Raw genomic sequence first — 27,741 nt, forward strand, 5'->3', positions numbered from 1 at the left:
CGCGACAGGCTTCCAGATTTTCACGAAACACAGCACATTTTCGTGGACACCATTTTCGGTTTCCGCCCTCACAAGCTAGCACAGGATATACTTCTGCAGCTCCACCGCGGCATCTTAGATCCTGTCGAATATCCCCACAACGACAAGGTGATCCTGCAGCCTTGGATCTTAAAGGCGCATTCGACGACGTCAAACACGAAGTAATCCTGGACCACCGCAGTCGCACAAACTGTGGCCACAATGCATTCCATTACTTAAGACAATTTCTTACAGACCGCCAAGCCTATATACGCATACAAGATGCGGAACACGGGCCATACACCATCGGCTCGAGGGGAACACCTCAAGGCGCAGTCCTGTCTCCTCTTCTTCAATTTGGCTGTGTTTCATCGTCCCTCCAAATTGTCTTCTCTGTCAGGGATACGTCACGCTCTTTACGCGCATGATATTACAATCTGGGCCACGCAAGGTAACCTGGGCCATATGGAATCCTGCCTGCAAGCAGCGGCGATCCTAGTCGACGACGATGCGACCTACTGCGGACTCCAGTGCGCCCCAGCTAAATCTGAATTTGTGCACGTACGTCCCTCCCCTAGGGACACAACTCCGCTTCGCATCAGTCTCCCCTCGGAACCGATCCGGGAGGCCAAGGAGATCCGCGTCCTTGGCATCTTCATACACCACCAACGCAGAGTCGACACCACCCTAGCCAAACTTCGCACGGTGGGAGACCAAGTGGGCCGAATGGTCCGCCGGGTCTCCAACAAGCGGGGCGGATTACGAAGCAAGGATCACTGCGGCTTGACCATGCTTTCACAACGAGTTGAAGCCTCTACTCGACCCCCTACTTGCACCTGCGCAAACAAACACAATGATTACCAACCGGGGCCATCCATTGGAAAGTAATCAAGCAGGCTCTCGATCTCCCGGTCGCCATGTCCAGCCAGACTTCTGGCCTTCGGCGTGGTGAACACCTTCCGGCAGCTTCGAGAAGCCCGCTTTGTCTACCAATAAGCGTCTTGCAAAGACCACGTCCGGTCGCCGCCTCTAAGACCGGCTACACATCAAACATGACTACCACATTGAGGAAAGGGAGAGTGTGCCAGAACCCTTGAGACGCGCCCTCCGTGTCCGACCCCTTCCCCGCAACATGTCCAGGCGCGCGCGGAAGCGTTGGCGCGATACTATAGTCACCAACAACACGTGTAATACGTGAACGTTGCCGGCCCACATCACGCAGGGTAGTACACGTCCGCAGTCGTACACAACACAAATACAGTTAACGGGCTCGCTTTCAAAGCCTACAGCGCAACACATGCGGAGGAGAATTGCCATTGCTCTGGCTCTCACTAATCCCAAGTCGAAACACATCATCACCGACTCGCGAGGGGCCTGTCGGAACTGAGAGCTGGGATGGGCTCTTCCGCTTGCCTGGCGCTACTGCAATACAGCTGCCGATGCGAAGATCCAAATCCACGTAACCTGATTTGGGCCCCCGGTAACCAGGGACTCCAGGGAAGCGAACAGACCGATCAGGCCACCTGTGCACTCTCTCCCCGGGCTATCTCCCTGTCCTTGGAAGCCTACTTCCAATCAGAGAATCTGGCCCTTACATTCAAACACATCACCGATTACTACAAAGGGGAGCGCCGGCGGAACACGGACAAATATTTCTTGCGCAAAGTTGAAATGACTTGTAACTAAGGTTGGAGTTCTTGGTTACAGTGCTGTTTTGCCCCGAAGAAACCGCCTAAGAGCTATCGCAGGCCTCCAGGTCTCCTTGCGCCCCTAAACACAATGCTGAGTCTTGAAGATCACCCTGCAACCATCACAGACACACACAACAGTCGAGATACTTTGATGGAAACTTTATTGGATTTACAATCGCCATCGTCATGAATGAAAAGAGCAAATGAGAGCATGGAACAAAAATTACAAGGGGAGCAGGGACGACTACAAAGGCAAGACAGGAAATAGAAAAAGGGCAAAAAACGCGACATAAGAAAACCTCTCAGCGATGCTAGTCTCTGGAAAGCACAAGACCACCGCACTGATGGCAAGGTTCGAGGGCATGTCCAAAAATAGCAGTACTCTTCTCTGCACACACGTCAGCTCAACACACTGTCCCCTTCCCACCACTACGCAGAAAAATTCACTGCAATTCGACAAGCTATGCGCTTCGCTCCAGCAGTAAAAAAACAGAACAATGTTGCGAAATCAGCTGCAAACTAACCATTACCAAAAACTGTGGTGGGTGCCGGGACCACTTTCTTGGCCAGATAACATTTTTACAGGGTCCCACCAACTAACAAAATGTACGAACGTCTGAATTTCCTCGGGTTTGCACTTCCCGCTTTGACAATGAAGTGAAAGCACTTACAGCCAATGGGAGAAAGCATTAACTGAAGACTTTCACTGAACCCCACGTATATGACACTAGCTGGGAGAACCACTGGACAGAGACCCCAAAACTAGAGAACTTTCATTTCAAAATGCTCACGGGCAACTCTGCCACAGCTACAATGCACTTGTAGCAAAACGCACATGCAACACTTGCAAGAAGTTCAAACCAGTCCCACCACAACCCACAGCATTCACAGTGACAGTTGGCACACATGAGCTTGCAATGGTGTCAGTGCGCAGCACAAGGTTGCAACACCACCGTGGGCCAAGAGATGAAATTCTGGCAGCCCCCGACCAGCGAAGTTACTCTCAAGAACAGCGGTGAGGGCCGATCCAACTGAGGCTCATTAAGCCACGCCTCTGCATCTAGGATCAGATGGGACGTGACACCGCATAAAACAGACCACACAACCACAAGGCTGCTGTGTATACCACAGCCAGCCTGCCACATCATATTGAGCTTTCTATGACTTTACTTCAGTGCAAAAACCCACCCAAAAAGCCTTCCGGTCAGACACGCGAACCTTGCACCGCCCAGTTCAAGCGAACCCACCTTATCAAGTCAACAAGCAAAAAAAATGCAATGGGCATGTACGAAAGGGATCAACAGAGACGCCCTTCTTTGGAAAGTAATGAGGCACACAGCAAACCAAAACCTTAATTTGTTTGAAATGTGCGCACAACGGGAGGTGAGTGGGGAAGCAAATGCACGTATGTACAGTGCGTTGCTGCTGCTGCTGCTGCCCCATGAAAACACTTCCTCTCGAGGTGTATCGCAGCCAGAGGGTACGGGCTTTTTAGGGCTGAACTGAAAAAACTTGGAAAGGCCTGTCCAACACAAACCCACAATGTTCGCAGAAAAACTGCACCAAACGGATCTTGAGTGAGGATGGCAAGTTCGAAACCTAAACATTGCTATACAAAATCGTTCCAGAACTCTGTTCCGACTTCAGGTGCCGAGAGTCTTCCTAGCAGCGCTGCTGAAATCAAACGAGTGGCAGAGTCCCGACGCTACATGCCAACGGAGCACAGACTTCAACTGCAGGGGAGGAACAGAATGGGTGATTATGACGCACTCCTCTCCGAATGGTTCGGGGTGGCAGACATGCTTTGCTCCTTTCTCAAAGTCCAGGAGAAGCAGCTCGTTACTGTGCTGCAAAACCAATCGGGACCCAGTGCTCTGTCCTGGCAAATTTACAGAATAAGTCGCACCGTACGAACAGCGACCACTGATGCCAACAGGTTCGCGACACCATTCTGCGATGCAATGAAGTCTTTTTGAAAGAAGGATTAAAAAAAAGAGCGCAGGAGGAATTTCGCACACTCCACATCACACCTCCCCATTCCTAAGCTCGCTCCTCTTGTATGACCAGACTCAAAGGAAGAGATGACCATGACTTGTTGTTGATGAAAAGGCAATTAACACACAACTGAACAAATACAGAGCAGCACTGACCTGTGCCAAACATCAGGCCCTCGCGCACTGGCACCTCAGTACGAGAACCAAGGATGGTACTAGCATAAAAAAAGAGAGAAAGAAAGCGCAAATAGATATGGAGCCTGGAAGTTTGTCAAGGGCGAACAAAGCTGCTGACTGACAAAGAGAGAGCCTACGCAACACGACTTCCTGCACGATAAGAGTGGTGGCTATCCAGCAGCCAATGTCAGACTCTGAGAGCTCCCCAAAGAAAAGAAGAGAAAGACCAAGAAAGTGCCAAGCTTCCTTGCCTTTTGTTCAATGTCATCCCAAAGTGGATCCTGCGTGTTGCCCAGGGCTGCAAGCTTTGCAAGCTGGCTGGAAAAAAAAAAAAGGCAACCGCACCGGCAGCCTCGGAGAAAGGACCACAGTCCCATCATCTGTGCTAAAGCCGCCACGGAATGACGGCAATGGCATTTACAGACTGCACTTTCAGGCTCAACAGTGTTCCGTGAAACTTAACATTGCAAATGATGCCGGCAAGGTCTCTTACATTTGTTACAAGCAGCCCCCACAAGGCCTGAATCATACTCTAACCGAGATCTCGCCACAATGTCGAAGGCTGCATGTAGAACAAGAATCCGAATGCACAAAATGAAAATGCAACCCAGCAAATAAATATGGACACTGCTCCTAGGCCTTTCCAGAGGACTGCCGACTAAGCACAGCGTGCAAGTGAGTGTTGCAACCTTTCAAACCCTTCCCCACAATCCTATGTTGAGGCAAACCTCAGCCAAACATGATGTGCAGCAAAAAGGGGGAAAAAAAACGAAAGAACTGCCATGCTGCTGCCACACAAGACGCCTGCCAAAGCTCGCAGAGCCCACAACAGACAGGCCACGCTGGGACAACGCAAAAGAGGTGTGATGTCGAGAGGGTGCAGCAGCACCGGGCTGACGCCGGTGCACACTAGGCGGCCACTTCCTCGGGTGGCTTGGAGCCGGCCGGTGGCACCGCCGGTGCAGGTGCACTGTCCCCTACGGAGGTGGTGTTCTCCTTGGCAACCGGTGCTGCTGCTTCCGCCTCCTCTTTCGCGTCGGTCATCTCCACGTCGGCCTTGCTTTCCGCTTTGTCCTCCTTGTTGTTGACCTCTGGCTCTTCCTTCTTTTCGGATGCGTCGGCCTCGGAGTCCGCTTGCCGGGCCTTGCTTGCGCTCTCCTCGTTGTTCACCTCTTCCTTCTTGTGCTCCTTGCTCTCCTTGGCAGCGTCCTTGCTGCTGGCGGACTCCTCCTCGGTGGTGGCTGCCGTGGAGGCCTCCTCAGCTGACACCTCTTCTTCTTCTTCGTCCTCTTCTTCCTCCTCCTTCTTGGATCGCTTGGAGGCCGGGCCTTTCTTGGCACTGCCACGTGCCTGCTTGGCGGGGGTCCGCCGCGCAGTCTCCTGCATCGCACAAAAAAGGGCACATGAGCGACGATGCTGCTTGTGTTTGCGGATATTTCGCTGCCTCCAACAGCTTCTGCAGCACTCAGCCACAGCTCTGCACAGGTGGGAAAACTGGTGCAAGGGCAGGCAGTACAGTAAAATCTCACTGATTCAGCCCTCATTGATTTCTATGCTTCTCAACTCACATCGGTTAACTCAAACTGCCAAACGGCAACTGTCTCAAGGTATGGTTAGCGTGGCAAGCCATACCTTTGCTTTGCCTTATATATTCTGTACTATTTGAATTACCTGACGCCAATCGCACATCAAACTTGTTATTCTTGTTATTTTTTATGCTTTTCTATGTTTACATGCCTTTGTATGACCATTTCACACCACTGTCTCCCCCCCCCCCCCCCCCCCTTATGTAATGTCCCAGACGGGATCTTTAAGGGTTCAATAAATGATGATGATGATGACGAAGCGATCCTCCAAACCATTTCTCAAGCCTGAATCACAGTGGATTGTTGCTGCTCGCACAGAGCTGATGAGCTCACAACAGCACTTCTTGATTCGGTCTAGGTCTATGGGGTTTAACGTCCCAAAGCGACTAAGGCTATGAGAGACGCCGTAGTGGAGGGCTCCGGAAATTTCGACCACCTGGGGTTCTTTAACGTGCACTGACATCGCACAGCACACGGGCCTCTAGAATTTCTCCTCCAAAGAAATTCTAGCCGCCGCGGCCGGGATCGAACCCGCGTCTTTTGGGTCAGCAGCCAAGCACCATAGCCGCTGAGCCACTGCGGCGGCACACTTCTTGATTCATACCGGCGGCGAAGAAGCACAAACACACAGGGAAGGAACACGCAAAAACACGGACGAACGCTGCACTCGCAACTCGTCTGTGTTTTTGCGTGCTTCTTCTCTGTGTGTTTGTGCTTCTTCACTGCCGGTATGAATCAAAAATGTTGCCAACTTGCCCAAAAAAGTGTTTTACTCACAACAGCACACATGATGGTGATCAGTGGGCCCCTGTCACTAGGCCTAGAGATAGCCTGGCTGCATAGTTTTGCTTTCTGAGCTTTGCCACCAGCCCACAATTGAGACAGATGGCGGCCGCGTGCATTGTCCAGCTAGTCAACAAGCGCTGCACACAGTTCTCGGCCTGGATTTGTGCATCATTTGTATTTTATTTTTATTTTCCAAACACCTTGCACTGTTCCGGCATCGACGAGAAAAGTTATTCCTTTCAGTGCGCTCAATATGCATGTTTATTACGAGCTGTTTGTGGTGTGCAAGATGAAGCCTCCTTACTGCGGCCACTAATGCTTGTGAGAAGGCTCAAGCATTACAGTGCCACATTGTGAAAGAGGCTCCGAAGGCATGTATCACTATGAAGCAGTTCTGGTCCAACAACATTCCCAACAGTTTGCACACAGCAGAGCAATTGACGAAACTGCAAGAAACTGGCACTGCCACACAGTTTTCGTATAAAAACATAACCCCATTTCCTAGTCTTTAACCAAATAAATTTATATGAAGCAAGTGAGTTTTCACAACATTTTATGGCCATTCAATAACCAAACCTTACGAAATTCCCCAATTCAATAATTCAATTGTTGGAAGCAATGATGGTATCATCAGCCCCAAAATAAAGCAGATGAAAGGAGATGAGGAGTGTTGAGGCATGCCTGTATTTAGGTGCAATCCAACTGTTCGGTATGCAAAGTATTCATTCATGCCGGTTTCGGCTTTGTGTGCCATATACTGCCACGTATTACGCCAACTCGAAGCCTCCTCAGGCAAGAAAAGAAAAGTGCTGACTCTAAATATAAGCAAATTCCCCCACCTCCCTACAGCCGTAACTAGTCAAAAAAAAGAGTCTATGCCAACAGTGGGCTCTTTGATAGGTACTGGTTCTTCACAAGAATGGGGTGGAGCGCATATGGCAGGTTCTCGCAGATCATGAATGGCAGTTGTAAGGGATCGGTAGTGTACGCGAGGTCATCGGAACGCGGCTGGGGGCGCTCAAAGCGCAGCGTCTCCTTTCTCGGAATGCGGCCGCTCGCGAATGCGCCGCGAAATACGGGTGTCCCCCCCGCCCCGCGGTACTGATTCGCGCACGTGCTGGCATGAATGTGTATTTGTGTTTTTATTTTGTAGTGGAGAGGGTGATTTACCCTACAGTATGATTGGCCATGCTCTCGATTAGCCAATCATATGAAGAGTGTAGAATGATTGGGTGCTACCAAACGTGGGCCAGGCCTTGAGGTCTTTAAAACCAGGCTCCGGAGCCGGAATATGGGTTCTGCGCTAAGGTGAGATTGCTATGCATCTTCGGCTATGCCGAGTAGGGGCCTCCCCTAGTGTTAGCCAGTTCCGCCTTTTTGTTGTTTGTCCTTTGCTGTTTAATTTGTCTCTCAGTGCCTGAACTTGTATGCAATGTAAATATCTGTACATAAACTTCAAGTACTCGCCTTACCCCTGCATCTCAACTCATCGTGAGACCGTCTCTGACGGGGCACCCCTGGTGCGAAGGAACGCTTCAGTCTTCAAGTGAACAAACCGTCTCTGGCGGGGCACCTTTAGTGCAAGGAAAGAGAACCTGAAATTTACTGCAGTCTACCAACATCCCTGCTTAAGAGAAAAGTATATGCCAGCTGTATCTTACCGGTACTCACCTATGGGGCAGAAACGTGAAGGCTAATGAAAAGGGTTAAGTTTAAGTTAAGAACAATGCAGCAAGCTATGGAAAGAAAAATGATGGGTGTAACGTTAAGGGATCGGAAGCGGGCGGAGTGGGTGAGGGAATAAGCACGAGTTAATGGCATCTTAGTTGAAATCAAGAGGAAGAAACGGGCTTGGGCAGGGAATGTAATGTTAAGGTAAGATTACCGCTGGTTCTTTAGGGTAAAACAGTGGATTCCAAGAGAAGGCAAGCATAGCAGGGGGCAGCAGAAAGTTGAGGTGGGCGGTTGAAATTAAGAAGTTTGCGGAAATATGGAGGCCACAGCTGGCAAAGGACTGATTATATTGGGACTAAAAGAAGAGAGAAATCTGTCCCAGTCAACACAGGTTTAATTGGAGAGACATGGGAGCGGCCTTTGCCCTGCAGTGAGCGCAGTCAGGCTGATGATGATGATGAAAGTAAACTTTGCCTCCGGACACTGAAAACTGCCAGAGGAAGCCAGCTTTCTTCATTGCCTTTAGGGCAAAGCGACAAGCATACAAGTGCAAAGGAAAAGATGCCTATAGATAAGGAAAGAAGTCAGTGTGGGTTGTTGAGAAGGAGGAGGCACTGAAAGAGTTGAGCGGAGTACGGAGAGCTATAAAGAGCAAACGAACGCACTCAAAACACCAAGTAGCAGGGACATGGCGGGGATGATGGCTGCTGCTGCTGTGTGGGAGGCTACATGCATTAAAACACTGGAGACTTTGGTTTTGCTCTATTGTCGCACGAGCATCTGAAGCGTTGCCTTGTGTGCCGACATGTCTGCTGTTTCTGTATCTTAGCGGGCTGTCTGCATTTCTTTGGAGGACCCTGGGCCTATGGTTGGAGTTAATAGTTCGAGAATGCATTCCAACTGTAATAACATTTATTTTAAAGCTGTCCTGAGATCTCAAACTTCCACCTGATGTTGTATTCACACAAATACGACAAAACAGTCACGTTTCCGTTATACTGCTGTTGCTACTGATGTCCACAACAGCAAGAGCATAAAAAATTTGAATGTGAATGCTAACACACAATTCCATGGAGGATGCTTAAATCTGCGATTTTTCGTGGAATCCATCCCCCATGCAGTTAGGCATATGTTTTGTGAACATCCAGAACTACATTTGAAGCAGCCGTAACTGAAGAAAATTTGCTAGGCTGAGTGAAAGAACTGTTTTTATGGGAAAAACTTTTTGAGAGTTCCAGTTAAGGCCCAACAACGAAGCAGTATATCAACAGAGGCGAAATTCCAGCGCTTGGTGCGAGACATTGGAAGACGTAGATATCTGGTGACTCCAGATCTCAGCGTCGGTGACACAAATGCGTCGCAGGTGGAGATTGGTGAAGCCAATAAATGACAAGCTGCGCAGTGACCTCCGGATTAATCTACGCTCCTATACTAACTGTGCTTGCAGCAGGCATGGCCCGTTTCTGCAAAGGCAGAAGCACCGTGCTTCTATCCCCGCGCCATTTCCCCACTTGGCCCGGCAACAGGCTGTCGTCGCCGCTGAATACAGCAATTTACAGTATTTACACGCGTAATTTACGCACACTTTTTCTATAAATTAAAGGTGCACTGAAGAGGATTCTGAACATGTCTTTTTGCCGCGGGAACTCGATCCACACGTTCCTAGCATTCTTAGAAACAGTGACTTATTGCCCTGTGTGGCCGATTTCCCCAATTAAAACAAATTAACGTCTGGCTCCCGCCTTTTTTTTTTAATTCTGCCTCGTACGGTCGGCGGAGTCGACCAACGCGTGGAGCGCCTTTCACCCAGTCCCGTGGAGGCTTTGCTTTCGCTTTATTTTGTTTTTTAGGTTTCCATGAATAAATAGTTTCATTCGCAGATAGTATAGCCGCAAAATAAGCCCGAAGAAATAAAAATACGCGCGGACTATTTGCTACTACGGACTACTACGTATTACTCCGCTGATGGCAGAGCGGCAAGCCGCCACGGGACTGGGTGAAAGGCGCTCCCACACGTCGGTCCACTCCGCCCACCGTACGAGGCAGAATTAAAAAAAAAAAGGCAGGAGCCGGAAGTTAATTCGATTTAATTGGGGAAATCGGCCACACAGGGCAGTAAATCGCAGTTTCTAAGAAAGCTCGGAACGTGTAGATGGAGTTCCCGCGGCAAAAAGACAAGTTCAGATTCCTCTTCAGTGCACCTTTAAGGCTTCAAACAGGGGGTGCACAAACTACACGAAAAGTTTTGAATACATTCTAAACTGACACTGGAAAGGTGATAGCGCGCAATCTGTACTGTATATTGCCGCTTGTGTATTTCGCACCCCTGGCTATCCAAAGAAAGAGTTGACTCCAAATATAAGACCAATACCCCCTCTTGCACCACCCCATGTTATATAATTCCCCGTGAGACGGCATGACAGCCTAAGCGCAGCTCAAGGCAATAAATGCACAGCTTAGATCGGAAAATGGCATCAAAGAACAGGAAAGTTTTGCCTTTTGCCGATCAGTGCTCAGCAAGTGACATTAAACAATGTCATCATCATGTTCCTGCCTGCGAACACAACAAGCCACCTACAGCCACTGGACACTGGAATTATATAGAACGTAAAAGACCATTTTCAGGGATTTTAAGTGAGGCGACTTCTCTCGGAGATTGATCTCAAAGATGAGAATATGCAGTTTAGTCTGCTAGACACACTTTGCTTTCTGTCCATGTCCTGGGACACTGTGAACAAGAACACCATCGCAAAGATCTACGATGCAGATCTACAATGACACCAGTCACAATGCCAACTGGCGAAGAGTACAGTAGGGATTTGGAAACCGAAGGCTGGGAGATGCAAGACATTCAAGCTTCTTCCTATGACTTCGCCACCACAAGCAACAACGCTGCGACTTGAGGGTTGTGGACCACTGAAGATCTGATTGATGGAACAAATGAAGCATCGTGGTCCAACAGCAATGAAAAAGAGGGTGACCCACTGCCATCACTGGCACAAACTCTTAAGACCCTTGAGTTTACGGGTTGACCTTCGGCAAATCCGGCGTGCCTGAAACAGTTCGCAATTACTGAGCAACCAAGTATGCTTCACGTACATGTCCACCTTCATGTCTCGGCCAGTTTCACTGTCGAAGAGCGGCCGCTGATATAACCTCCCACAGTAAGCACGCATAAGGCTCAGAATCACACCCTGATCAAGAGGCTGTAGGACAGATTTGCGATTCGGAGGGAAGAACCTCAGCTCCGAGTAAGTGACCTTGACTTTGTTGGAGTGATCAGCTGAACAACAGTCCAGAAGCAAGCAAACTTTATGGCCCTGCCGCTTCATATCGTGGTCGAATGCCATCATCCACTCAATGGAAATAGTGCAGGTCATCCACGACTTGTTGTTCGCCTTGTACTGCACAGGTAGGCTACGTGTGCCCTTGAAACCGCACAACTTGGCACTTTTTTCTACGATTAATGGCAGACGCTTGTCCGAACCATCCATGTTTATGCATAGCAGCACCGTGACACGTTTTTTTCATGTGTCTGCCACCATGACAGCTCTGTCCCTCGAAGTCTAGCGCCCTGGCCGGCAACATCTCATAGAATAGCCTGGTCTCATCAGCATTGCAGAGGCCTGCCGGCATGAAGTTGCTTAAAATGCCGGCCACGTAGCTCGCTTTCTAAGCACTTGCTCTGTCAACGTCTGCGGACATCGATTCACCACACAACACTTTCTGGCAATGTTATGGCAGGCCTTGAAACAGCTGAGCCAGCCAGTGCTGGCTTTAATATCGTCACTGCCGAGTAGGCACGCATAGTTCAAGGCTTTTAGCTGGATGATGCTTCCAGTGAGTGGAACATTCCTGGCTCATACTTCAACAAACTACGAATGCACTGCTTTCTCCAACTCTTCATGGAGGGGCTGCGTCACCTTTTTGTGCTTGGAGGATGTGCCTGAAGCAAGTGCCTCTTTTGCGCTGTTCTTATTTCGTAGAATCATAGACAGCGAACTAGACAGAATTCCGAAGCGACTGCCGCTTTGTTCCTTCCACTTTCCGCTTCGGCGATGATTTGAGCTTTCTATTCAAGGGAAAGGGTTTTGCGCTGTTTCACTTGCACTGACATTGTGTCCCATGCACGGATGAAAGCTCATTGTCGTCAAAGAGACATGCTGCCATTGACTACTAAACGAAGCCAAAATGGCACAACTGCAATCACGAGATTTCATACCCATTATGGCTTTGCATTTGACTTGGGACTTTTTTTCGTCTATAACACTTGTTTTGGTTGCGATTTTGACCGCGAAAATTTCGTTGAAACAGAAACGCTCCACAAAAATGGTTCACTGTGCAGAGAAATTTAGGGCATTACTCTAAAACCCCGCACATAATAACAGGTTTTTTTTTTTCCAAATTTTAGCATGTCAAATTTCCACCTGGTACTATATGCGAATCCAAACAATTTTTGGTCAAAATCTGAGGAGATCAGCAAGTTTTGTAAGGCCCGCTCATCACGTTGCTCCACACTCCGCTTGGCCAACCAGGGAGCGGCACCGAGAGGCCATTCCACTCGCGCACTCCCATCTGAGCGTTTCGGACATGCACAGAAGCGCTCCAGCTTGCTCGCTGAGTGGAGTGGGTGCACAAACCAGCTCTGCGAGCGCCATCGCTGTCATGTTTTCAGCGAGAGAAAGCGCTATCTAGCGGTGGCGTAGGTCGGTAGTTTCGATTTCGATGTCACTTTACTACACTGACCTGACATTGCGATGCCCAGGACGATCGCACCTCGCATGATATCCAGACCACAAAAGCAGGAGTCGGCTGCTTTTAAAATGAAAGTACCGTAAAAACCCGCGTATAATACGAGGTTTTTTTCCCATAATTAGCGTCCTAAATTTCCGCCTCGTACTATTTGCGGATCCGAACAAAAATTTTCGAAGTTGCTCGATGTTTTGGTTTCGTTTTTGCGGCGTGGCTATAGCTTCGCTTCGCTATTGGCGCGTGGCTACGGCTTGGCGTCGTTACTCTCGACAAACGACGTCACGACGTCGTTTCTTTGTTGATCCGTTGGGTGCGCCGGGGGGTCGCGGTGTGCCGTGTGCCTGTTGACAACGCACGTGCTAGCATGTAAGGCACGCTTCGTGAAGTGGATATTGTTTTAGAGAGCACCCGATGTCACGGTCTCGAAAACAGTACTCGGCTACTTTCAAGCGATTTTGGCTGCGGAGAACATCGGCAACGGTGCGGCCGGGAGGCAGTTTGGTGTCGTCGAAGGAAGCATTCGTGGATGGCCACAACAGAAAGAAGCCCTTTTCGCGTGCAGCGGAATGCGACAAAGCTTTCGCGGCCGTTTGATGGTTGTGTAAACAAACCGTTCAAGGACGCAGTCAGGCGGTGCTACGCAGAGTGGATGCGCTCAGGTGAGCCTGCAGTGACGCCAACCGGGCGGCTGAAGCGGGCTTAAGAAGTGCGGCATCTCGAACGCCCTCGATGGCACGGAAGATGAGTACATTTGGGATGATTTGTCGGACAAAGAAATGTTCGAAGAAAGCGCTACTGAAGAACAAAGTAATTGAAGTGAAGTGCGGGATGCGATTTGAATAAATGTCTTCTATGAGCTTGTGTTACTCGTATTATACGCGGGTGAAACTTTTTTTCCCATTTCGCGTCTCTAAATCTTAGCCCCGTATTATATTCGGGTTCGTATTATACGCGGGTTTTTACGGTAATTGTAGCTGCCGACGGCATCGGCACCACTTCACACGCTACTACACTGTCTGTATAAGGTCGAGAGAGCCTGCAGTTCCTGCCGCCGGACACGAGCCCCTCCAACCACGCTGTGCATTCGGATCGCAGACGCTTCGGCCAGAATTTCCGAGGAGCTAAACGGTTGTTATTTCAGGAAATGCAGGATATACCGTATTTACTCGCATAATAGGCGCACCCCTAGTTTGGGCGCGAAAAATCAGATTTTTTTTATTTCCGCGCATAAAAGGCGCACCCCGAACTTGGCACTGTGATCAATACTGTATCTACATGATTGCAAGCCGACACCTCGCCACCCCCCGCTCCCCAATCTTTATTTTAACAAAGTTTTTGCTGAACTGACTACTAGTCCTCACTAGTGCTGCTGCGGACCCACAGCACGTACAACGACATCGCGTAGAACAGCCGCACACAGTTTTCGGGGATGCTCACTTTAAACGTCTGTTTGGAAAGCTTCATCTCCAGCCGGAAACGTTCCCGACTTAGACCCACGAAAACCTCAGCGCTTGGAGTCGCGTACGAAAATTTAGGGACGCCGCAGTCGCAACTGCCGCACTTCTCGGCCACGTCGTTTTTTGCGACCTGCCGCACGCTAGCCGTGTTCGAGAGCAAACTCCCAGCCATGTAGCCGTCGAGCTAAAACAGCAATGCTCCGCGGCAAAGCCATAAACCACGATGAACTATCGCGCTACCGCAGTTCCCGGCACTTGACAGCAACAACAAAAAAAAAAAAACGAGCTGGAGATGCTGATGGCGATATGGATAGCGAAAGCTCGCGGCAGAGGAAAACGTTGATGATGATGAGCTTGACCTCGGGCGCCCTCCGTGGGCGGTGTCTGGAAGTTCCTGTGCGCGTGTGTGGCCTCCGCGATCAAGCGCCCGTTGCGCGCAGCCGGAGCCGATCGCAGAGGCCTCAGCGCATGCATTCTGAAGGCTATTCAAACGAGTGTCCTGGAAAGTTTTGGTGTGGCCCTTACACGGATCTTTTTTTTATATTTTCTTTCCGAAAACGGGGTGCGGCCCCATTTTCATTTACGCGGTGTGTTCAATTATGTGAGTCGAAAAATTTCCGGAAATTTTACCGCGCGTGATAGGCGCACCCCGAACTTTGAGCCGGATTTTCTGGAAAAAAAAGTGCGCCTATTATGCGAGTAAATACGGTATAACGTGTTTGATGGTACCGGCACACCACTGATGACGATCACCAAAGCTCCGATGCATACTTCCGAAGTGTTTGCGTCAGCACGCATGCCGGCACTGGTCTGTGCATACTCGCGAAGTCTCTGTACCCCCCCTTTGCACTACATGCGTTGTATCCGGCGCGCCGGCATACCCAAATAATCGGAGGGCATTCGGCTTCCGAGACTTCCAGTACGCCTTCGAGCCGCCTGTCCTTCCTAACTCGCATTTTACGCGGATGAAAACTTTTCTTTTTTTTGTTCTTGCTATCCCCAAATTACACCTTGTATTATATGCGGGCTTTTACGGCAGTTCCTTCGGGATATTGATGGGGAATAAAAAAATTATTTGTTGTGAAAATTTCACTGCGGCGGGATTCAACTGCACGTTCATGATCCTAGGAGGTACATGATGGTTCCTCCATAAAGTCTGAAAAATCATTCGGCTACCGAATTGACACAAGCCTTACAAGCTATGCCCCAATGGCTTCTAATGCCCCCCTTCCTCTATTTTCTCAAACCTGATGACACGCAAGGCAGAAAAGGTAGCAAGCAGTCTAAGGTACCGTATTTTCTGGTGTATAAGACGCGGTTTTTTTTCAAAAATCTGGCTGGTGCGTCCTATACAAGGGTGCGTCTTATATGCGAATATTCCTTTTTTTTTGCGAGTTCAGAAATTACCGTAAAAACCCGCGTATAATACGAACCCGAATATAATACGGGGCTAAGATTTAGAGACGCAAAATGGGAAAAAAAGTTTCACCCGCGTATAATACGAGTAACACAAGCTCATAGAAGACATTTATTCAAATCGCATCCCGCACTTCACTTCAATTACTTTGTTCTTCAGTAGCGCTTTCTTCGAACATTTCTTTGTCCGACAAATCATCCCAAATGTACTCATCTTCCGTGCCATCGAGGGCGTTCGAGATGCTGCACTTCTTAAGCCCGCTTCAGCCGCCCGGTTGGCGTCACTGCAGGCTCACCTGAGTGCATCCACTCTGCGTAGCACCGCCTGACTGCGTCCTTGAACGGTTTGTTTACACAACCATCAAACGGCCGCGAAAGCTTTGTCGCATTCCGCTGCACACGAAAAGGGCTTCTTTCTGTTGTGGCCATCCACGAATGCTTCCTTCGACGACACCAAACTGCCTCCCGGCCGCACCGTTGCCGATGTTCTCCGCAGCCAAAATCGCTTGAAAGTAGCCGAGTACTGTTTTCGAGACCGTGACATCGTGCTCTCTAAAACAATATCCACTTCACGAAGCGTGCCTTACATGCTAGCACGTGTGTTGTCAACAGGCGCACGGCACACCGCGACCCCCCGGCGCACCCAACGGATCAACAAAGAAATGACGTCGTGACGTCATTTGTCGAGAGTAACGAAGCCAAGCCGTAGCCACGCGCCAATAGCGAAGCGAAGCCATAGCCACGCCGCAAAAACGAAACCAAAACATCGAGCAACTTCGAAAATTTTTGTTCGGATCCGCAAATAGTATGAGGTGGAAATTTAGGACGCTAATTATGGGAAAAAAACCTCATATTATACGCGGGTTTTTACGGTACTCAGGTTCATGTTCAAGCTTTTTTCACCGAAAAAATATTACTACCAATAACGCGGTTGTAACATGGTTAATACTTCAATACGGGGACCGCCGTGCGCAACTTTTTTAGGTGAACTTTATCATGAAACGGCGGGGTTGACCACTTCCAGGATCTTAAACACGCGGCCGTTTCGGAGGCCCCAAGCAAAGATAGTGTGAAATGACAAAAGATGGCGACAGTCGCGCTTCTCGCCATTGTCAAGACAAGCCAAGAGAAGCCGATGTTTTTTTTTAGTCACCCTTTGCAAGTACGTAGTGCGAAGAGAATGCTTCAGACGCGTTGCCTTTTCGATAGCGCATCCGAAGATGAAGACTTTGAAGGTCTTATGTAAAAATAAATTGTTACGGACATAGAGTTCTTTCGCTTTTTTTTCTTTTGTGCTAAAACGTGGGCTGGTATGGCGTGAGTGTTGCCTTTTTCGATCACTTAGCGTTGCTTAAGAACTTCTCACACGTACGGTGAATTTTGTGATGGTCGCATAAGCATGTTTAAGCCTCACTAGCCTAACTGGGTAAATGGGGGTGCGTCTTATATACCATTTTTTTCAATGACACCCTGCATATATGGCGGGTGCGTCTTATACACCGGAAAATACGGTACCTTGTTTGCAAGATTCACTGCTCACCATGGCAACTCATAGCAAACAGTTTCTGAACAATGCAAGCAATAAGACATGCCGCATGCGAGCGCTACAGTCCTCGCTCTGTGTTCTAACCTGCATAGCAGACCAATGCATCTCGTCATTCCCTAAATGAACTTGGCTCAAAATAGACGCCTGGCTTGCAGAGCGCGCACATGTAATCTCACCAGTTTCAACGATGCTCATCTTCAGTAGCACACATGCTATCACAGGCCACACACAGCAGTATTCCTTGTATCTAATGTGTATCCTGCGTGCACAGCGTGGCCCGTTTCGGGCGGCCATCATCTCTACGCCGGCGGACCATGATATCACAGAAGCTGCCTGAAGCATTCGAAGAGCTGCTTGTGAGTTTTCAGCACCATATTATTTCTTTGCGCAAGTCAAAGAACTTTCTGTTGGACCAAATTCGCAATGCCGATCAGATGCCGGTTTACCAGGACATGCCATCGCCCCTCACCGTGCACGACAAGGGGTCTAAACAAGTTAGCGCCCGGTCCACTGGCAACGAGAAGACGCGAGTTAGTCATGTTATCGTGCATGGCAGATGGCCTCAAGCTTCCCCCTTACATGACTTTCAAGAGGAAAACAATGCCAAAAGGTAAGAAGCTGCTGAAAAATGTCATCGTGAGATGTCATGAAAAAGGGTGGATGAATGAGGATCTAGTCTTGGACTGGGTAAAGTCCGTGTCGTGTAGGCAACCTGATGCACTGTTGTCTCTGTTGTCCATCCTTGTGCTGGATGTGTTTCGTTGCCTGCTACGCGACTGCGGCACTGAACTCGTTGCGATTCCAGGCGGGATGACATCACAACTATAGCCCCTAGATGTTTGTGTAACCAAACCCTTTAAGGACGCAGTCAAGCGGGACTAAGCAGAGTGGATGCGCTTAGGTGAGCCTGCAGTGACGCCAACCAGGTGGCTTCGCCAGCCATGTTGTGCAAATGGATCGTGGATGCGTGGGTGGCCATCCCGCAAGATCTTATGCAAAAGTGCGGCATCTCGAACGCCCTCGATGGTACAGAAGCTGAGCATATTTGGGACAATTTGTCGGACAAAGGAATGTCCGAAGAAAGCGCTGCTGAAGAAGAAAGTGACTGAAGTGAAGTGCAAGACGCGATTTGAATAAATGTCTTCTCTGAGCTTTTGTCACTCGTATTATACGCGGGTAAAACTTTTCTTTTTTCCATTTCGCATCTCTAAAACTTCGTACCTTGTATTACACACGGGTTTTCAAGGCACTCCCAAGGTGTAAAGCGCCACTCACTGCCTTGGCCTGGCGCTGCTGCCGTGCGGGGGGTGCTGCGGGGGTGCCCCGTGTCTGGGAGCGGGTGCGTCGGCGGCCGCTGTCTGGGTCGCTGCTGTCCTTGTGGCCCAGCTCCTTGAGCAGGGCCTCACCCTCCTTGGCGGCCGCCTCCAGGCTGCTCACACGCTTGCCCGCCGCCGACTTGCTCTCCCGCTGGGACCTCGGCTGAGAGAAAGCACCCAGTTTGACCCCAGTACATCGAAACCCATTGGGAGACGCACAACAGTGAGTTGAATTTTTCAGCTTGCACACACATGCAGTATAGGTGTCGCTGCCACCCTTACACTTTTCCTTACCTGGGGACCAGGTCACTGTGGCAGTGGCCATCCTAACAGCAGCAACGCCACGTTTAGAAACATGGAAATCACGAGCTACGTGTAATGACGGGTGCAAAAGATGCACTTTTTTCAGGAGGCAGCTTAGAGCCAGCCGCATGTGGGCAGCGTTTGCCGGCCTCAAATTCAATCATACACTGCGCTTATTACCTCTTTACACTGAGAGTTCTCGGACAGATGTTTTTGCATGTTGCCTCCAACGAAATAACTGCACCGGTTGGGATCGAGCCCACAACCTTGGCATTGAGAACAACTCCAAAAAAAAAAAAAAATTCAATGCCTCTTTCTGGGCACATTCACATTTGTCTGACAACAAGACATTGCATTCAAGTCTTCCCACCACTCAATTCAAACTCATGCCATCGACACCAAAAAGGACTTCCGGGACCATTGTTTTTTGAAGCGAATGGCAGTGTAGCAGTGCCAAATGTGCCCAAAAAATCCTCAACGAACAACAGTTTATACAGTCGCAAAATGGGCCGATGGTTGTGGTGATTCTGCATTTTATTATTTCTACAGGCTTTTATAGCCTTTTCTGGGTTAGCAAGCTCGGTGTTCAGTGAAAAAAAGGTCTTCGTAATTATAACGCGGTGATCTATCGGATAATACAGGCCAGCTTAAACTTGTTCTCGATGTCCCTTTAAAGATGCTTATTACAGCAGCTCTGGGAGAGAAGCCAAAAAGCAATCATGGCAAGTACTTTACTGCGCCACAACTTTTTCTAGCAGTTGTGCGGAAGCTACAAAGCCAGAACACGCTCTGTCTTCTTAAAGGGGCAGTGAGGAGAGCTCTATTAATACTTTTTTTGTAGCAAAATCTGATAGTTCGGCATTTCATGGCTTTGTTGCCACTTGGCCGGCAGCAAAAGATGCATTTATTTCTAAGAAATTTGGATTCGAAGTCGAAAGTTTTTCCCGCCGCTGATTCAAACTTGGGACTCTCTCATTTCGACACAGGACTAAGTGGCATGAAACACGACATGCACATTACGTAACACAGGCTCCGTGATTTCTGGCGGCTAGCGGTGCGGCCTAGCAGCAGCCGAAAAGAAAGCTACCGCCAGCCGCACGTTGAAGGCATCTATCGGCCATTGCAGCCGTCGCTACCGTCACTTCGTTTACGCACCGGCGTTTTGCCAGCATTACGATGGATCCCAATCTCGAAGTCAACGAAGTTCTCGCAAATAGACACCTTTAGCATACCGTGTACCTTGTTACCGTTAGCGAACTACCGGGAGCCTGCCTACCGCCGGTGAGCAGGCGCTGATTGGTCCCGATGCTGCAGGCGCGCGCGTAGCTGCCGGGTATGTGGCGCCATCTGGTGACGTCAAGGATATTTGCGCATGCTCATTGGCTGCACGCGGGCTCCCGCAACTCAGGTACCCACAACGGGAACACGGTACACAGTATGCTAAAAGTGTCTAATAACTTCGGCCTGCACTTCAGCGACCTCAGCCCCACAGAGCGTCAAGTAGTTGGAAGTTGACTGGCGCAACCGGGAACGTTTCGCCGAGCGAGCGTACGAAGACTCAAGGTGCTCTTCACACTGCAAACTGCCTAGTACGATAACCGAAAATCGTGCCATCATAGTTTTTCATCGACCGTGGCAATCATCTGACCAACCTTAACATGCTCCTTCAAAAGTTAACTAGCATTTGGAGCGGCACTTGAAGTTCCTCTGCTGTTCCGCGCTTGTAAATCGAGGCGCATCAAAAACGAAACCACGCGGGCATGCAGAGCGCATAGACGCGAAGCGCCATGATATACCGAAACTCATCTGGCCGCCTGTGGCGTCGTTAAGTATTAATTTTATTCTCTTACAACATTCAGGTTGTCTCTTTTGTCGGTCTTCCTCGTGTAATAAAAGCACACTATTGGTTTCAAAAGAAAACTTACTTCAGTATTCAACCGCAAAACCTTCGTTTGTAAGCCTCAGTAATTCGCGGCTTCTCGTGTCCCAGTGTTCTCCTATGACATCATCACGCTTGCACTTGCGAGTTTGGCCTGTGGCGGCGATACCTGTATTTTGGTTGTTGCTCTTTTTTACGTTACAAGAGCCTTGTTGTCAGTATCAGTGGCGCTTTTGTAATGAGGAGCGGGTAATTTATCGATACAAGCCAACTTCAATTTCTCCTCAGTGTCCCTTTAAGCAGTAGAATGTAGTTCCCGCTTGCAGCTATTCTTTTTTTCTTGGAACACGGCATATTGTTAATAGTCATTATATTAAGGCATATTGCTAACACAACTGACAGCTTTCAATGTCAGAAAGTAAAAGAAAAAAAATTAGGAGGACGCTTAAGTTTCGTCTTAAGACTAGAGCTTAGTGCCTTTTCTTTTTCCTATCTTTTCATTCCTTTTATTTTTCATTTCTCATTGATAACCAATCCACAATGACATTATCAATCACAATCATCAATTACAGCTGCCATTACCAATGACAATAGCGATTACCAGTCACTATCGAGGTTACATTGCACAACATGCACCCATACATACACATACACACCATTTGTTTCAGTCCAATGAATCACCATAACGCCGCTTTTTCATTCCGTGCAATTTCTGATGCCTAATTAGCATATTTACATTTGGTTGTACTTTTTCTAAATTACTGCAACATCAGTACACATCTCAAACACATGTTACTAAGGCATGCACACCACAACGCATTCGTTCACTAGGTGCCCCTCTAATACGCTTCAACCAACGACCCTTTGTGGTCTATGCACTGCGTGCCCGTCTTGCACGCAGAGGGCCTGGGTTCAAATCCCAATGCCGGCTAACTTCTTTCCTCATTTGAAACTTATATGAATTTTTCTGACTACCGCAGGACGACGGCCGACGCCAAAGTTTCAGCAGAATGAGCTCCTTCCGCTATCACGTAATAGCTTTTTCGATTACAACCAATTTGCTAGGCACGTCTGGTTACAAGAAGTCTCCATAGATGGTCTCCATAGATGGCGCCAGCCATGACGACAATGGAATCAAGGTGCCGCAAACAGAGCCACACACCAGGTGGCCAGGCACACCATCGTGCAGATAAACTACAGGGTCTGTTCTGAAAGTAGTAGGACTCAATTTTTTTTTTAATTTATTCATGCGAATAGTACAAATGATTAGAATCCGCATCTACACACTGCTGCCAACGAGTTTTCCAGCTTTCGTACACCTCCAGGAACGCCTGGACCGGAATGATGTTTAGCTCCCTCGTCACGGCCTGTTGAACCGGCTCTACCGATCCGTGATGCTTCCCCTTGAGCGTCGATTTTATTCTTGGGAATAGAAAAAAGCCTGACAGGGCCAAGTCGGGGCTGTAGGGGGGCTGAGGCAGCGTTGCCACCTTGTGCTGGGCAAGATACTGAACAACGCGGAACGCTGTGTGGCTCGGCGCGTTGTCATGGTGCAGCCGCCAATTGTTTGCGATGGCAGGGCGGACACGAACAATGCGATTTCGCAGTCTTTCGAGGACTTCCACGTAAAAAACTGCATTAACTGCTTGTCCGGCTAGTACGAACTCTTTGTGGATGACTCCATGTCGATCAAAAAAGCAAATGAGCATGGACTTTTGCTTGGATTTGCTCATTCGCGCTTCCTTGGGGTGTGGGGAAGAAGCGGTATGCCATTCTGAGCTCTGCCACTTGCTCTCAGGGTCGTATTCAAACACCCACGTCTCGTCACAGGTCACTACTTTGTTCAAAAAATTGGGGTCCTCATTCACATGATGAAGAAGATCCTGGCAGATCGCTTTCCAGTTGGCCTTTTGCTCCTCTGACAACACTCACAGCACCAACTTCGCGCACACTTTCCTCATGGCTAAGTTTTCTGTCACAATCTCAAAAACTTGGGTTTGAGGAATGCTCAAGTCATCCGCAATCATTCTGATACTCATCCTATGATCACTGTTCCGTAAATTTTTCACTCGCGACACATTTTCGTTGGTCTTGCTGGTCGAAGGGCGTCCGGAGCGGTCGTCATCTTCCACTCTTTCCCTACCTTCTCAAAACAGCTTGTGCCACTCAAGAACACCTGATCTACCCATGGCAGCATCACCGTAGGCCTGCTTAATCATGCCGTGAGTCTCTTTGCCCGTTTCACCAAGCTTTACACAAAATTTTATCGCGTACCGCTGATCCAATAAACGCTCCATGATTCTGCATGACAAGGCGCTTCGATAGGGGTTCACAGTACAAGCAAACTGCTCTCTACAATGGCCGAGAGCCGACAGCCGATTTTTCCCAGCGTTCCCCATATCCCCCTTCACCGATCCTGCGCGCGCAGACCACCTCTCGTTCGCCCAGGAAAAAACCAGTCCTACTACTTTCAGAACAGACCCTGTATTAGGTGGAATGACACGGTTAAGGACACTACGCCCTTGCAGCCTTCCCTCTATTGCAAAGAAAAAAATGGCGCCGAGCATATGAGTACCACTTATATGCTCCATTTCAACATGCAAGCCCCCTTTTTGCTATCATTCCCTGGGAAATTTGTCCTCTCGAGAAGAAAGAAAAAAAGAAACCAAACAGATGGCAAGAGGAAATCCATTCTGTGATTCTACAGTGGGATGACCCAACCAAATAAAAACGAAATGAGGCAGCTGTTGAAAGAAAACCCGACCCCCCCAACTGCTTTTGAATTCACGCAAGAGAGGTGAGCTAGGTGAATGCGCTCTGCGGCGTGGAATAAGCACCACGAAATCACTGCTCCGTGTGGTGTCAACCGGCCGGAGCAGAGCCCAGTCCGGACACTCACCCTGGCCGGTTCGCCCTTGGCCTTCTTGGCAGGCGTGGCAGCATCCCCATTGGTCTCGTCCTCCTCCTTGGCATCCGCAGCAGGGGCCTCCACATCCGGCTGCTTCTGCACGGGCGGAGAAGAAAAAAAGAACACCACCTCTCAGGAAGGGGACAAAACGAAAGTCTCAACATCAAGATATCCCCCTGCCGTAGCAGATTGTTGCAGCCAATTCCTGACAGTTCAAACTCACAGGGGGCCGGAAATTTCTTCAAAGTTAGGGGAGCCTCTTTGAAGCATTTGAAGGTTTCCGACGGAACCAAAGTGTCAGCTCATATTAAGCGAGTCCAAATTAATGACATTCACCTGCGGCAAAATAATTTGCCCAAAATGTGGACTTGTATTTCGCCAAAAAGAAGTTTTTAACATGTTGTTCTTACTTCCAATATATATGCAATAGATATAAATCCTGCCAGGTGAAATTCACACTTACTAATCATTTCACAATGCCGCGCACAAGCTATCCGTTCTGCTCAGCATCTTTCTAATTCACTATACACTTCAGTAAGTCACGCTTTTATGGGCTTCATTACATTTGATCTTAAAGGTGCACTGAAGAGGAATCTGAACTTGTCTTTTTGCCACGGGAACTCAATCTACACGTTCCAAGCATTCTTAGAAGCTACAATTTATTGCCCTGTGTGGACGATTTCCGTAATTAAATCGAATTAACGTCCGGCTCCCACCTTTTTTTTTAATTCTCCCGCGTACGGTGGGCGGAGTTGACCAACGCGTGGAGCGCCTTTCACCCAGTCCCGTGGCGGCTTGCCGCTCTGCCATCGGCGGAGTAATACGTAGTATTCCGTAGTAGCAAATAGACCGCACATATTTTTATTTCTGCGGGCTTATTTTGCGGCTATATTATCTGCGAATGAAACTATGTATTCATGGAAACCTAAAAAACAAAATAAAGCGAAAGCAAAGCCTCCACGGAGTTGGCTGAAAGGCACTTCACGCATTGGTCTACTCCGCCCACCGTACGCGGAGAATTCAAAAATCAAGGCGGGAGCCGGACGTTAATTCGATTTAATTAGGGAAATTAGCCACAGAGGGCAATAAGTCGCAGTTTCTAAGAATGCTAGGAACGGGTAGATCGAGTTCCCGCGGCAAAAAGACAAGTTCAGAATCCTCTTCAGTGCGCCTTTAAGTCCGTCAAATTGACTGCAGTTCATCCCTGTTGTATAACTGCTGTAATGACTGTTGTATAAGTGAAGCACATCAGTGCTAAGTGTTCCCAGTGCGATACACAACTATTTTCAATGTCGCAATTATACTTTCTTATGACTGATTCCTGTCCTTTGAAGTCATTACGTAAAGATAGAGATCAGCAGATTTTAGGCGTTATTTATCACTAATGCTCAAAAACAACCACATAAGAAACCTCCACTCACAGCAGCTGTATTAGAGCTAATGTAAAACATGAAAATGTCCTATGCATGACATTAAGGGACTACATTATGCCTTGCATACAAGGACTCTGATAGCATTCAGGCTGTGTCCACATGTGTAACTGTATCACCTGAAGGGGATATTCAGCCACCTAATAGACCATGCAGTCTTCCCCCCCACCCACCCCTTAAACAGACACTAGTGAACATGTCCCCCCCCCCCCAATCTGTGGTACACACAAACTGGCAGAGTTCATTCGCACTGACCCAACAGATGACAGAAATTATAAGGACAACAAGGTGTCCTTTGGACCAGCCTTTCTACAGGAGCCCTGAAATGCTTCTCACAGAAGTGGAAGCAGGACTTAGCCAATTATGAGAGCCTATGCAATCTTTTTTTCTTCTTTTGTTTTATGAAATATCTAGAAATGTGCCCTTTTTTTCCTTTAGTACAGGCAAATCAGCCACTGTTGACATTTGAAGTAAAACTTAAGTCGTCCTAATGCAGAAAAGATAGAATCTTAAGATCCTGAAAAGAATGCAGGGACGGCCAAACAAGGGCCTTTCAGGTTATTGCAACAGCCTGACGGAGTTCAGGAGAAAGCTGCAGTCCACTACTGATGGCAAGTAGAAAATGCCAGTGTATTCTCAGACATGCAGCAAGCTTTGTTTAAGCAAACCATATGATCAAAATGGTATCCTAACCAACCACTAAAATAAAGTTTTTCTCTTTTTCATCTTACACAGGCGTCCTTCCGAATTAACTGATTTTTCAGAGGGACAGCTCATGGAGTGCCTATGACAGTAATCAAAGACACCAGTCTTCCTCCCAAGATCCTGCTGATAAGTCAATGGGGCAAACTGGAATCAATGATCGCGCACCTTCACACTGTGTGTAACAAAAAAAAAAAGAAAAACCTGCCATAAAAGCATTGAAAAGCGGCCGAGTCACATTAACCGCCATTTCTCTGCCGCCAGTGTACGGCTCTATCGGTAAAAATCGGGCACATTAGCCATAAAACTGCGCGCACCATGCGACTGATCTGTAAACAGCGATGTCATAAACTTCTTGCCTCCCAACTTGTACACGCTCACAAAGGAGGATTACAATGCAAAACGATGCTCCTTCCTCCCGATCCCACTTTTGTTCGTTTTTTCAGCCATCGGCGCACTGTTTCCTTTCCGGCGTTTCGAATGTCTTTCACTCCCGACGGTCGTCCTACGTTGCACACGCGTTCCTCATCCGCTATTGTGCACCGTCCAGGTTGCATTTGCCACGTGCAACTTGCAGCCTCTGGTTAGCTTCCCTTTTTTTTTCATTGAGATCGCGCGGACTAACGCATATTAGCGCGACACGGCGGGATAAACGTTCCAAAACACCGATACTGCAGCCTCGCACCCAGCAAGGATCGAGGCGCCAAGCCGTAACTGATGCGAATGGCTGAGGCTTGCCGAAATCGCGCTTAAACGGCGACGCCAAAGAAAACGGCGTGAAAAGAGAGCTCCCGCGCCTTCATTTCTTCGCGCGGTGAAGCCGCAGCAAGGAAAAATGGTGAGCGATTAAAATCCGCGTCTTGTTCGGTGCCCGCGCGCGACGCATAGCGAAGCCTACGCATCGAAACATTCCGGTTCATCCCGAATGACAAAATACTACTTACCGATGGCTTCCGCACTCTCATGGTGCTCTCTGTACTTAATTACAGCAGTAAAAGTGCGCACAATGAGGTTATTTCGTCGATCGCCGGTACACTGACCGCCGGGATCGGTACCTGCAGCAATGGCACCTAGCTTACGACTGGCAGCCGATGAAAAGACAAGACTGGACGAGACATCAGCGCCTCAAGAAGCGTAGCCATGACAACGAGAAGCGTCTCGTATCGGACACGGAAGATGGCGCTAGGTTCGCATCAAACTCCCGCTCTCCACGAATCGCCCGCCATTATGGACGTTGTCCGAACGACGGATTCAATTCCAAGCATTTAGCCGGCCACACCGCGCGGAGAGCCGCTCTAGGGCACAGAGTAAACGCGAGAAGCCAGTCTCGAGGGTCCGATCCTCGCAAGGCGGACGTGAGATTTGACACGTGCCGTCCCCGGCGTGACCACGACGTCGGGGTGTGCGAGAAACGGTCGCCTGTTGTTGGCACGCAGAGCGGCGGCGGCCCCCGTCGCAACGTCGGATGGCGTCGATTCCGAGCCGGCACGGATCGCCGGCGTTGCTCACCTTGGTCTCTTGTGTGGCGCGATCGTCGATCGCGCTGTCCGGGTTGTTTTCCGACATGTTTTTCACGAACGTGTGCCGCTACCTACAACGGCGCTCCGGCTTGCCCCACCAACACACTAGCCACTCACGGCGAGTTTGAAGGACAGCGTGGGTCACGTGATGCGACAGGCCGCGCCACCAGTGGTGCACAAGCGAACCACGTGCTGCTGGCGCGCCTTTCGAAACCTCCACGCGCCTGCCGGGGAGCGTATTTGCCCATCCTAGTCGATACAACCATAGCCTCGCTCCAGGGTGGAGTGCGCTTATCACGACACATTCGTTTTGAGCTTTTTATCGCAAGCGCACGATTTATTATAATAAAATAAGCAAAAAACACATTTATTAATTGCGTGTGTTAACTAAAAGGCAAAGTCTTAAAATAAATGGCCACGTTTCCCATGACGACGCTCGCGCTTATGAACGCTAGAAAATGAAAATGGCGGCGTCCAGAGAGTGCCGTCTTGGCGGCTGCGATAAAGTGAGCTTTAGCTGCCACGCATCCTGTTTACGCCCTCTTCAGTTGTGCTAGTTACCCGCGTGCTACTGACTACAAGCACG

General features: G+C 49.0%; 1 protein-coding gene across 2 annotated transcripts; it reads right to left on the reverse strand.

Moving 5' to 3' along the window:
- Positions 1–1,853: 1,853 nt before the first annotated feature.
- Positions 1,854–27,296, reverse strand: LOC149362957 (uncharacterized). 2 transcript variants are annotated; one of them, XM_089573314.1, is made up of 4 exons: positions 27,145–27,296; positions 23,495–23,599; positions 18,373–18,576; positions 1,854–5,260 (listed from the first exon to the last, which is right to left on the reverse strand). In XM_089573314.1, exons 1-4 carry the CDS (start codon positions 27,199–27,201, stop codon positions 4,790–4,792), a joined length of 837 nt encoding a protein of 278 aa, XP_089429440.1. In that variant the 5' UTR covers positions 27,202–27,296; the 3' UTR covers positions 1,854–4,789. The 2 variants fall into 2 exon arrangements, with proteins under 2 accessions (XP_089429440.1, XP_089429441.1); XM_089573315.1 differs by lacking the exon at positions 27,145–27,296 and adding an exon at positions 26,580–26,738.
- Positions 27,297–27,741: the final 445 nt, after the last annotated feature.

This window comes from Amblyomma mixtum, chromosome 2, assembly GCF_055824585.1.
Source record: "Amblyomma mixtum isolate Tamu chromosome 2, ASM5582458v1, whole genome shotgun sequence".
Lineage (NCBI taxonomy): Eukaryota > Metazoa > Arthropoda > Arachnida > Ixodida > Ixodidae > Amblyomma > Amblyomma mixtum.

What these genes read in the sequence shown, in the direction of transcription:
- LOC149362957 (XM_089573314.1), bottom strand. Translation starts at nt 27,201, where the DNA reads ATGTCGGAAAACAACCCGGACAGCGCGATCGACGATCGCGCCACACAA. An exon ending in GCGCCACACAAGAGACCAAG is followed by an intron (nt 23,600 to 27,144) that starts GTGAGCAACGCC and finishes CCGCCCGTGCAG; the next exon opens with AAGCAGCCGGATGTGGAGGC. An exon ending in CCAAGGGCGAACCGGCCAGG is followed by an intron (nt 18,577 to 23,494) that starts GTGAGTGTCCGG and finishes GCTTTCTCTCAG; the next exon opens with CCGAGGTCCCAGCGGGAGAG.